The sequence below is a fragment of the Arachis stenosperma genome, chromosome 9, assembly GCF_014773155.1.
Source record: "Arachis stenosperma cultivar V10309 chromosome 9, arast.V10309.gnm1.PFL2, whole genome shotgun sequence".
NCBI lineage: Eukaryota > Viridiplantae > Streptophyta > Magnoliopsida > Fabales > Fabaceae > Arachis > Arachis stenosperma.
This window is the reverse complement of record NC_080385.1, coordinates 164,258,385-164,270,629: the sequence shown is the minus strand read 5'-3', so window position 1 is coordinate 164,270,629 and position 12,245 is coordinate 164,258,385. Positions and strand designations below refer to the sequence as shown.

The 12,245-nt window shown below is 35.1% G+C and overlaps 1 protein-coding gene across 5 annotated transcripts; it reads left to right on the top strand.

The window, feature by feature from the left end:
* Positions 1-4,313: 4,313 nt before the first annotated feature.
* Positions 4,314-11,596, top strand: LOC130948754 (protein S-acyltransferase 10-like). Of its 5 annotated transcripts, none has more exons than XM_057877614.1 (12): positions 4,314-4,712; positions 5,954-6,113; positions 6,305-6,419; positions 7,360-7,434; positions 7,568-7,639; positions 7,758-7,895; positions 7,982-8,015; positions 8,337-8,446; positions 9,287-9,373; positions 9,692-9,775; positions 10,540-10,605; positions 10,757-11,595. In XM_057877614.1, the coding sequence occupies exons 2-12, from the start codon at positions 6,020-6,022 to the stop codon at positions 10,929-10,931; spliced, it is 1,050 nt and encodes a 349-aa protein (XP_057733597.1). In that variant the 5' UTR covers positions 4,314-4,712; positions 5,954-6,019; the 3' UTR covers positions 10,932-11,595. The 5 variants fall into 5 exon arrangements, with proteins under 5 accessions (XP_057733597.1, XP_057733598.1, XP_057733595.1 ...); XM_057877615.1 differs by having other exon boundaries at positions 4,314-4,716; XM_057877612.1 differs by having other exon boundaries at positions 5,284-6,113; positions 10,757-11,594.
* The last annotated feature ends 649 nt before the right edge of the window (positions 11,597-12,245 follow it).

Genomic DNA, 12,245 nt, shown 5'->3' with positions numbered 1-12,245 from the left:
AACTTTAATAACATTTATTCTTAAAAATATCTTCATTTAACTTTTTAAATTACAAATTTACTCATCAATTTTTATATTTATCTTAAACTAAATATAATATTAGGACATAACTTAGTCGAATATATTTTACACTGAAATAATATAAATATTGTCTTTGTCTTCCAATCCTCTCAATTTCAGTCTCCCTCCAAACGCAATCTTAAAGACACATGTTAAGATTATAAATTAATAAAATTCAAGTTTCTAATGCATTTATTTTATATTTATTAAAAAACTTACAATTTTTTATTAATAGTAGTCTTATTATGTGTCCTAAGAGCACATATTAACTAAATTCAAATTATAATTAAAAAACAGTAATTACTCATTTAAAGATGTAGAAGATAATAAGTAGAAATTATTAGAAATACTCTCCAGACTTAAAAAATAAAGAATAAAATATTATTTTAGTCATTTATATTTGGGCTAAATCTTAATTTGGTCCTTAATGTTTTAAACGTCATATTTTAGTCCCAAAAATTCAAATAGGTGTAATATTGTCCTATAGTTAAATTTGACACGAATAATAAACATGTTTAAGAGCCAGTACAATGTTCATATCAATACTAAAGAAAATTGACCAACCAATGATCACTAATGTAAAAACTTTTTCATTAATTATTCGAGTTAAATTTAACGGTAAAGCAACATTTAATATGTTTAGAACTTTTTAAGATTAAAATAGAATGTTTAAAATAGTTGAGACTAAACTAGAATTTGATCCGAACTACCCAAATACTACTCTATCCAAAAAATAAAAACAATTAAGAAGTAAAGATTTTGGTGCTGATACAATAGTACCTGAATAATGTTATCAACAAAATGCTCTTTGAAAGATTTTAATTGGCAAGCGTGTCCCTTGACTCACCTGAGCACATCTTCCACGAGAAATATGCTAAGGTGGCCACCAAATTTTAATGACATGATATGTTTCTTTAGCTAATTATTGAGTTATTTTTTATAATTAATTTAACAATTACAAACTAAAAAAAAATTCTCCAATTCTTTTGCCCTAAGCTACCCACCTCTACAAGAGAATTTTTTATTTAAATAAATAAAATAAATATTTTAATTGTTGAAATAAATAATTATAAAAATTATTATCGAAATCCGTTCCCCAACATTTTCTCGTTTACAACGTAAATGAGATAAACATGGATGTATCTCGTTTATACTGTAAACGAGATGAGGTTGGAGGACACCTATATATACATAGTAAGGTATGCCCCTGAGCTCACAAATAGTTCCGAGACAACAACTCTGCAGTGCCTGCAGCAATTTCGGAACCTTGTTATATGACTCCTCCCAATTTTCATATATCTGTGCAATTGCCTTTTACTTTGCCATACAGATCTTTTTGTAGGAGGATTTGAAGTGATAGTTCTGCCGGACTGCACATTACAGGACAGGGATGCTAACGGATGGATTGGACTGTATCAACGGCAGGATGACCTTGTAGATGAGGCCGCTATCCAATTGTCGATAGTCTTGGGACATGGTGGGTGCTGGACAAGTATGCGCTCCACCAACCCTCCGGACCTCCCTAATGAAATAAAACATCCATGGTTGGAAACTACTCAACATATAGCAATCATAAATGAGTAAGTACACTTCAATTAAACTTGAACTCACTAATATTCGAGGTTCTGTCGAAGAGCAACACAGAGACTCCATGGACATCCATTTGCAGCTTGACGACAATGCACTGGCACTTTAATCGGTCCGATTCGACCACTTGGTACTCAACACTTCTGCGAATACTGTAGTTCTTCACACCCTACATTACTGCATCTCAGCATTTGAATATGTGACCCGAAACTCAACCCCACCGTCTAGGTTGTAATCCTCTTTTCCGGTGTTGGAGATAGGAAATTTCTCATGCATGGTGTCTAGATTCAATGTATGATAGTAACTTGGTACATCTGATAGTGCCGGAATCGGGGGTGGATGGGGTGGGGGGGCGAACATAGCGCAACGATGTCTCGTCCGGTATCTTCGGTACAAACTCATCCTCATCATCATCTTCAAAAGAATCACTATCGTTGCTATCCGTAACATACTCTTCGTCGAAGTCTTCTTCACCCACCTCTATGTCTTCCACTGGTATGGCAGCCTGAATCGGTGGTGGTGTGAGAAGTGGGTCATCCTGCACAAATATCGAGTGTACAGAACCACCACCACCAACATCACCAACATTGGCGGAAAGCTCCGTCACTTATTCTGCCATGATTCTCCCATGGATATCGAACATGAGTCGCACATGGTCGTCGCCGAGGAGCCTAAATAGTCGAAACTGAAAAACTCCATTATCAACAGTACTAGTAACCTACATCCCACCCTTCCGATCTCTCTTCTCCCTGTGCCACCAAGGTTGCTCAATATCAAACTTTTCAACTCAGACAACGAACTTACGCGCTGAGTGCACAATAGTAATGGATTCTTACACTCAAACGAGATATACATGTGTCACGCGCATGTACCTTATCTCGTTTACAGTGTAAACGAGATACGTGCATATTTATCTCGTTTACACTGTAAACGAGATAAGGCTAGAGAACAAATTCCGGTAATTATTTTTATAATTATTTATTTTAGTAATTAAAACATTTATTTTATTTATTTAAATAAAAAATCCTCTACAAGAGGGTTCATCTCGTTCCTTCCACGGTCTCTCCTTCATCCTCTATTGTTGTTCTAGGCACCACTACCACTACTAATTTAAAAATCAGAACCATATCCTTCTCAACTTATGATCCTCTCAATGACTGTGCTTCTATTATACAATCAGATCAGCTAAACAACAAAACAAAAAAGTTCACAAAGAAAAACCAAAAATAAAAATTGAGGAATAATAAAAAATTAGTTCAGTAGCAATTCCAAGAATACAAATTCTATTCATCAGCATTCAGTAATCTCATAAATAAAAATTCAGCACAAGATAGTTTTAATTTTGTTTACATTCAAAAGATGAAATTTGAAAATGCTGGCTTACCAAAAGGAATAGCGGCAAACGAAAAAAGGTTGACGACGACAATGAAGAACAATCTTGTTAGAGGCAGTAAAGGAGGCTGGACTACAACGAAGACGATTCTACCTCTGATGATCTTGCTGGACGATGATGAAGACGATTATCCATTGACGGGACGAAGAAGGTGACGCTTCTGCCTTTGACACAACGATTTTGCCTCTGATGATTCTGTTTAGGCGCATGAAGATGGCGTTCTCCTCGGGTTGGGTCAGGAGTGACAACGATGTTCTCCTTGGTTAGGTCAGGTGCGTGAAGACGGTGTTCTCCTCGGAATAGGTCAAACACGTGACGACGACATTCTCTTCGGACTGGTCTCAGGCACGCGACGACAGTTCTACAGTGATTTCAAGAGTTAGAGGGGAGGAGCTTGGAGGTGAAAGTGGAGGTGAAAGTGGAGGTTAGTGGCAGACAATAGTGAGAGAAGAGGTGGAGGCACATTTTTCTGCTTAGTAAAAACCAGGCAAAAGAATTAAGAGTTTTTAATTTTTAAATTAAAATTAGCTATTTGATATGTCATATCATCAAAATTCGATAGTCAATTTAGTATTCTTCTCGTACAGAAAATGATTCGACAAGTCTAAAAATACACTTGTCAATTTTTAAAATTCTTCAAAAACTATTTTATCAATAATATTATTCCGATATAATTTTGTTAACTCTAAAATCTTTCAAATATCGAATTAATATTTAGTTATTTACCTCAACAATTAAACAAGTTGTCCACGGATACTTAACCTGCTCCAAGATAGGAGGATAGTTGAATCATGAATGATTTGGACATAGGGGTTAACTCACTTGAATTAATTCCCTCAGTCATAACAATGACAATACGAAAAAGAAAAAAAAGAGAAGAAAAGAAAAATTGAACTAACAGTCTCACTCATCAATCTCACCTTGCCTTCGCTGCTATAGAGTGGAAGACAGAACACAACGCTAAGTTTCCCAAAATATGCGCAGTGCGCACCCTCTCTCTTTCTTTCCCCAATTCCCTTTCAACACAAGATTGCTATACATATTGTTCTGAAAATCGAACCGGACCATCTGGTTCAACCGGATTAATCGAAAAATTGGTTATCAAACCGGTTCGATTGACCATATAAACCTATTTGCAAAAAACGGTTAGAGAAACGGTTGAACCGGTGTTAACCGATGAACCGATTGAACCGACCGGTTTTTTAGAAAGTTTTCAGTTTGGCTACAAATTTCAAAACGCCACCGTTTTACATACAAAAAAACCCCTAAATCAACTACCCATTACCCCAAGTCGCCAATGCCCCACAGCTCCCATTCCTCTCTGAAATTGGAAGAAAAAATCAACTCCTCAATCCCTACCCACCCATTGACCCAGCTCCGCCGGCCACAGCCACCGCAGCCCCACAGCCACGTCAACCACCGCAACCACCTCAACCCCGAAGCCCCGTCGCATGTACAGACATCGCGTCTGGAAGCTCGGTGCCGTCGCAGGGGCTTGACGTCGTCTCCTCTGTTCGAGAGCGCTCTCTCCGTGTTCGCCGTGCCTCCGTCACTGTCAAGCACTTCTTCGTGCTTCCCTCGCCGCCTGACATCTCTGTTCGTTCTGCCTTCATCCGATAGCTGGAACCTTCCCTCGCCGCTGACATCTCTGTTCATTCTGTTCGTGCTTCAGGTAGGTATTCTCCTTTTCTCCATTTTGTAGGATTTATTTATTTATTTGTGTATTCTAGCCTGAGTTTTGCGCTGTTCATTCTTGTGATTACTGGTTCTGAAATTTCTGATTTGTTCATGATTTTTGGTTCTGAATATATTATCTTCTGTGACTAGGAATCATTTATTTTGGTTAATTACTTAATTTTGTCCATGATTTTTGTTAGCTGAATTTTGAATTTTGTTTGCTGTGACTTGGAATAATTTTGTAGTATTTATTTGTGTATTCTAGCCTGAGTTTTTGCTGTTCATTCTTGTGATTACTGGTTCTGAAATTTCTGATTTGTTCATGATTTTTGGTTCTGAATATCTTATCTTCTGTGACTAGGAAGTAGGAATCATTTAGTTTGGTTAATTACTTAATTTTGTTCATGATTTTTGTTAGTTGGATTTTAAATTTTGTTTGCTGTGACTTAGAATCATTTTATTTGCTGAGTTAATTTTGTTTGCTTGAGTTAATTTTGTTCATGATTCTGTCAAATTTGTTTGCTGAATTAACTTTTTTTTATGGTTGTTTTTGTTGTATATTAAAGATGGAACAATCATAAAGTGATCAACCGCCACAAGACAATGCTGTCAATGCTGTTTAAGAATCCCAAACTGGTTCTTCTCGAAAAAAATCTGATCCAGCTTGGCAATATTTTGCTGTGATAAGGAAAATCTGATGAGTTGTGTCTTTGATTAGTTGAAAACTTGTTTGTTAATGTTTCTTTTAAAAGTAGAACATTATGTGTTTTTCACTGTGTGTTTTGGTTGTTTTTAGTTACGAATTTTGATGTTTGAAGTTGTATGTGAGCTTCTAATATTAAATTATGAATAATTTATGATGTGAAATTGTGAAATTTTGAATTTTATTAAGTTAAAAATTATTAAATTTATATATTTAAAATTATATATAGGTTTTTTAATAATTTTATTTATGTTTAAGTAAACCAGTTGAACCCCTGTTGAACTTTGGTCGAACCAGTAAACCATTGAACTAGTAACTTTACCGGTTTATTGACCAGTCCGGTTCTCGCAACCTTGGATATACATCATACACCTATGTAATATAAAAAAACATAAATAAAAAATTTAAGATCGAAATCCGACATCCAAAATCACTTCTTACTGCTACTATCCATTTTCTCTCTTTTGCTTTTCTCGGGAATGATCGGTTCTTACCAAGAAATTTTTTTCCCCTGGAATCAAACAACACCGAAGACCGAACCAGCACTCTCTGATGCGAATCGCTTCATTCTCACATGGCTCTGCTCTTAATTTAGTCTCATGACGATCGTTGGTATATGCCGCCCTATGCGTTCCCCTTGGGATCAACCCATGGATCGCTGCCTCAGATTCTTTCCATGCCTCATTGACCCTGGTGCGTTTGCTGCAATTCCTTTTTCTTTTTTGTTTAAATTAGCTTAGTTTTTGTTTTATCTGAATTTGCGTGCTGAATGGTGAATGCTGTTGCCGAACTGTTCTGACTTTCATTTATGTGTCTTCCTAACAAAAATTATGCAATTTTTTTTATTTATTTGTGCATTTTGGAATTTTGTCACTGAATTTCAGCTCGGAGGTCTGCACTGTGCGTGAAGTTGGTCTTGGTGACTGTCCATTTGGTTTATATTGGCGTTCTCTTCTTAATTGATGGAGATTTGATAGAAAAGACTAAGAAGGAACCGATGTATGTTTTTTTCCCACTTTTAAGTCACTGTATTCTATTTTTTGCATCTTTTTTTTTACCATACTGAAGCTTCAACTTAGTGGAACATTAATGGGTTTAGTGGAACATTATTTGTACTTGATGATTTGTTCAATAGACCATCTAATGAAATGAAATAGAGTGAGATACCTTTGAAAGAGAGGATAGCTTTGATGATGAGTTGCACATAGCGAGAGTTTGTGACTGGCAAAGTAAAGCAAAGTGATAAATGTGCATTTGGGTTAATGAATTTATATGGATATTATATTATTATGGAAGTATTCTATACTTTAGATCTGAAAGGGGGCAAAATTAAGCAAAGGATGCATAGAAATATGAGGCTGAGAATTAGCTATTAAGACATTTTTGGCAGGGACCTACCCATTGTTTGAGGCTATTTAATATCTAGCTATGCAAGCGAGGATGCTTTTCAGTAAATGTAGTGCCTCTATCAATGGTTCTTTGTTTGCTTCCAACAAATGTTCCAATTTGAGAAGGACTACTAGGCCTTATACTTCCCTTTTTTTTTTTTGGATAGACTACTTGGCATTATACTTTGTCCAAGATGCATAGCAGTTAAAATTGGTGTTAGAATTTGTAAAGATTGAATTTTTGGCAAATCATTGAGGCAAATAGTATTTTCCCATTTAATAAGCATATAGTTGTGACTGTTCTTGATACATCTTTTCTAATGCTAATATGGCCGATGGATAGCAACAGATTCCTTCTGCACTTCCATCAATTAATATGAGAAGTGTGCTGGAAGTCTGAATAATTAGTAGAAGTTAATAATTTTCTAGATTTACGTATTGTTTTGCATGAATGTCTGTTTCTGTGCTTTGATGTACTTTTGAGGTGTCTTTATTTTTTCCAATTTTTTATTTTATGATTATTATTCTTCTTTTTTTGGTTTTTCTGTCAGGTACACTGCTTGTTACTTGCTGCTGTTCTTTGTTACTTTAATACAATACTTTGTTACATCTATTTCTTCTCCGGGGTAAACATCACAACTATTTTCTTCCGTTGGATGGAGCGGATGTGGATTATGATGTGTAAACGTGATATTTATATTTATATTTATATCTTCCTGATCTTCTTTGTTTTTGCATATGCTACATTTGTGTGTACAGCTATGTCCTTGATGCCATGATGACTGTTACTGAGAGAAATGTCCTATACAGAAAGACATCAGAAGCCTCAAAGTAATTTATCATTGTTTTCATCCTCTTCAAAGGTTTATTATGTAGTGACATACGAAGAAAATTGATGTATTTGATCTCACCTAACTATTATTGTCAATTTTGTCATGTTTAAGCAAAGTTTACCGGCTTCAAGCAAAAATGGGAGTTTCGTTGTTGCTGTCGAGGGAACTCAGGCAGGAAAAAATATTTCAGGAAATAATACACCAACTTGGTCAAAGTTAGTGGCAGACTTGTATCCTATGGGAACAACAATCAGGTAGATAGGGCTGGCTAGATAATCTTTAATTTTATGCTCTATTAATTAAGTTTTCAAAATTATTTAGGGTTTTCTCTGTCTTGCAGAACATGGACATGCAGCTACTGCAACGTGGAACAGGTAATGATATATAGTATGTATTACGACATATTAAATGAAGGTACCTTATGTAAATACTTGTGTTATTGCATTGCTGGAATGTATGCTCCAAAAAAACAAAAATGAGTAAACAAATTTTTCATTACAAATGAAAAAAGGTGGACTTAGCTGCACTATATAAAATGGTTTTATTTGATTTATATATCACTTTTTGCGCATGAGGACTTCCTACGTTGCATAGAAACTGTTCACCTCTTGCAGTTGCTTTCTTTTGTTCCAATAATGTAACACTCGATTTGATGTTCAATCATATTTTTTTTCCCTTTCATGACCATTATCCAGCCTCCACGATCAAAGCACTGTCATGATTGTGACAAGTGTGTTCTTCAGTTTGATCATCATTGTGTTTGGCTTGGTAACTGCATTGGGCAGGGCAATCATTGTCGATTTTGGTGAGTCAATTATATGTAATTTCATCATTTGCATGCCGTTATTGAAGCTCTTCTATTGTACACTTAATTTGAGCTAGCTAGTATGGAGATAAGAACTTCCACAATTAACAAATCTTTAGCTTATTGATATTAGTATTTATATCAGTAAGGATATTTAGTTGAAGAATCATTGACCTGGAAATGGAATCACTAAAAATTTTCAGTAAAGTGCCGTTGATTTGTTCTGTTTCATAGTCATGGCATTTGTTACAATAATGAAGCTGCAACATGTACTTGTTAATCATTTTTTAATGCTGATTATGAGAGAGACCAGTAAGAAATGTGTTGGATGAATTTGGAAATCTATAGTGAACTTAAGCATTTCATTGTCACGTTATTTATTTATTTATTTTGAAATATAGGTGCTTTCTTCTCCAGATTGAGTTATATGTACTACTAATTGGATTAAAATAATATTTCCTTAAGCAATCAATTTTACTTGAATGCAAGAGATGTGGTTACTACTGGATTAGTGGATTAGTCTTAAACTTCTTGAAAATTTAACTAATAGGGATATAATTAATGCAAATCGAAAACTTTTGAGACAAACTTGAAACAAAATAAAGTTAGGGGTATGTTTGAAACTTTTGACAAACTTTAAGGACAAAAAGTATACTTTACCCTTTAAGATACTATCTATCTTGAGAATATTAAGGCTGTGCTCTCTATGTTATAAATGATATGTGATCATGATGCAAAGGAGTTACTTCTATTAAGTTGTTTTATGTATATATGTGTTAAAGTATTGTAACTATATTTTCCTTGTTATGAATCCTTCTCCTTAATGTCTAAATACTTTAGGTGGTACCTTTGTGAAGAGACAGCGTTGTGCCTCTGGACTGGCATCTTATATATTTCATACTTGAAGGATCACATTAAAAGTGCTTGGTATGATATCTGATTTATTTAGTAGTAATATTTTTTTATACTGATACAGACTCTCGTTAAAATGAAGATGATAAATAATTGTTGTTGGTTAAATTGTTCAAGAGGGAAAGCAAGAATGTAAGTGACAGCCCAATCTTTGTGACTGTGAGGTGGGCGGGTCACGTATTATCTATGCAGATTCCATCTCACCCCAAAACACACACACAAAAAAGAAAGAAAGTAGCAAAAAACCAAACGGAAGGAAGCACAATGCTCGTGCAATCTACATTTTTTTCCCTTTATATCTGAAATTAGAGCATGATTTTATGATGCTGTCAGGTGGCGGGATGCAATCATGATAGTACTGTTGATCACTTTGTCAATCTCTCTTATCTTTCTACTTCTGCTACTTCTATTTCATAGGTAAATATTTGTCTTTCTAGTTCTGTATTTTGCATTGGTTGCATTTGTTTAGATCTTCATGTATACTTACTGTTTCTAAAGTGCCATGCTCTTTTATGTTGAATAGTTAATTGTTTCTGATGTCTTTTGCATCTGATCTTCATGTGGAGGGATGGGACATCGGCTTCTGTTTGCTTTCAGTGCACCAGTTTAATATGACTGCATGTGGTTCTCACTTCTCATTTTGGTTTAATATCTTTAACTCTACAAAATGAAGACTAAAACTATGTGACTCTCTAACTTGTAAATTTTTTATATATTTGAAAGAGCTAAGACTAAATTTTTATATCCGAGAAGCTATTCCTGTAGCTTCTGCTAAAATATTGGGAATAAGTTCTTCTAAGATTGTGATTAATTATTTGATTTTTTTTAATTAAAATAAAAAAGTGATATATTTTCCTTACTTAAAGAAATAGTTTGTAAGGAGTAATAGTGCAGTACATACGGAAGATTAGTAGCGCTGCAATCACTTAGAATAGTCTATGTATGTATGTTACAGCATACATATATATAATTATATATAGACTATGCTAAGTGAATGTCGTGTTACTATCTTCCTTTACATGTATTGCTCTATTACAGTATTACTCTCTACAAAGTTGAAACAAATGCAAGCTCTAGGTTTAATTTTACTTTATGGTTCAATGTCTTCATCATGTTCACTGTTTAGTTGAGCATCCAGGTTAAAGACTATAACAATCACTGATGTTTTGATTTCCCTGCAGTTATCTTATTTTGACAAATCAGACTACTTATGAACTTGTAAGGAGAAGACGGATTCCTTATCTAAGGTTAGATTAGCTATAGTCCCTTGTTTTTCCATTACTTAGTATTTTCAATAGATCGAATCTTGGCGTTTAGTTGTTTTAATAATTGTATGTTGGTGGTTTATGTTTCTTGGGATATCTCTCTTAAGCACACCATTCATCAATTCATTTGCAGGGGAATTCCTGAAAGAGTGCATCCATTTAGTAAAGGAGTATCTAGAAATGTATACAATTTCTGCTGCGGAAGTAGCAGCGTATACAACATGGAGCGGCTCCCGACACCTCAGGAGACAGAGGAAAAGTCAAGACCGTACACGTGTCTGGATGTCGTAACCTGTCGATGTTGCTGATGACTGTTGTAAACAAATTGTATAAGTAGGAGTCTTTGTCCCTGAGAGTTTTATTGTGAACTTGAGGCCATTTGCATTGTGATTATCCATGTCATCCATTCTTTGTTTAATTGTTTTTTGGAAGTGGATGTTTTAAGTTTAATGTATAGTTGCAGTGCTAGAGTGTGTGTCATTTTGCCAGTGTTGAATTTCAGACCTGGGATTCTTGGAACACAAGGCGCCATGCGGAATTGTTGGTTGTGGTAGTGTTGATTGTCGTCGAAGCAATTAAAGTTTTAAGGTAGATGAATGAACAGAGTGTTGCTCACATGCTTTTTTTTACTTTTGGTTTCCACATCTTATTAGAAGTCAAATTTTTGAATGTCCAATTAATTTGACCGTAAAATGTGGCTTTGGTCAACGGCACAGATGTAGTTAAAATACTTCTAAGTTCTAAAGCAGCTTCGTGTTTAAAGAAGGTAAGAACAAGGAGGAAATCGATTTGAGTATTTAACATTAAATTGACAAAGTAAACGCCGTTAGTTCCACTTTTCTGTCGCAATCTATCGCATTAAATAACGGGGGATGAGGATGGCATCTTTTTCTCCAACTGGCCAGCAAGACGTTAATCAACCCCCAAAATCAAAATTAGTTATTAAAATAAGGGTTTAGCTAATATGTATTTTTAAGACACGATAAATTATAAATTAAAAAAACCATTTATAAAAAATAATGTAAAATTTAGATTCTCAATGTATTTGTTGTGTATTTATTAAAGTAAAGTATTTAAAATTGAGTAAAAGACAAATAGGTCATTGATTTTTTTTTCTGTGGACATTTTCGTTCTCAAGGAACGGAAAATACATTCATGTCCCTAATCATTATAAAATGTGGACATATTAACCCTTCCGTTGAATTCAGGTCGTTGGACCCGTCGGAAAACTCTGACCTGGCAAACGTGGAACTAACCTGTCTGTTATGGAGTCCACATGGCAGTGAGCTTTTGGAAACTGGACGACTAAAATCCTAAAGTGGTCTCTGAGATTGGGCGAGTTACCCATACTTGTCCTTTACTTTCAAAATTCCCTAACAACATCCCTCACATTCAGCTCTAGGACCCATAGTTGCCCTGCAACCCTTTCCGGCGCCAAATCAGCAAATGGAGGGATGATCTGGCACCTCCAATGCCACGCTGGAGCCAGCAACGGCTAGCTGATGTGGCAAATATGAATTTTGTACCCAATGTGGTCCCTGGTCCCATTAAAATCCTAAAAGCTAAGAATCGTTATTATAACTAGTATCTCTTCTTCTCTCCTTCGTCCCATAATTCTGGTC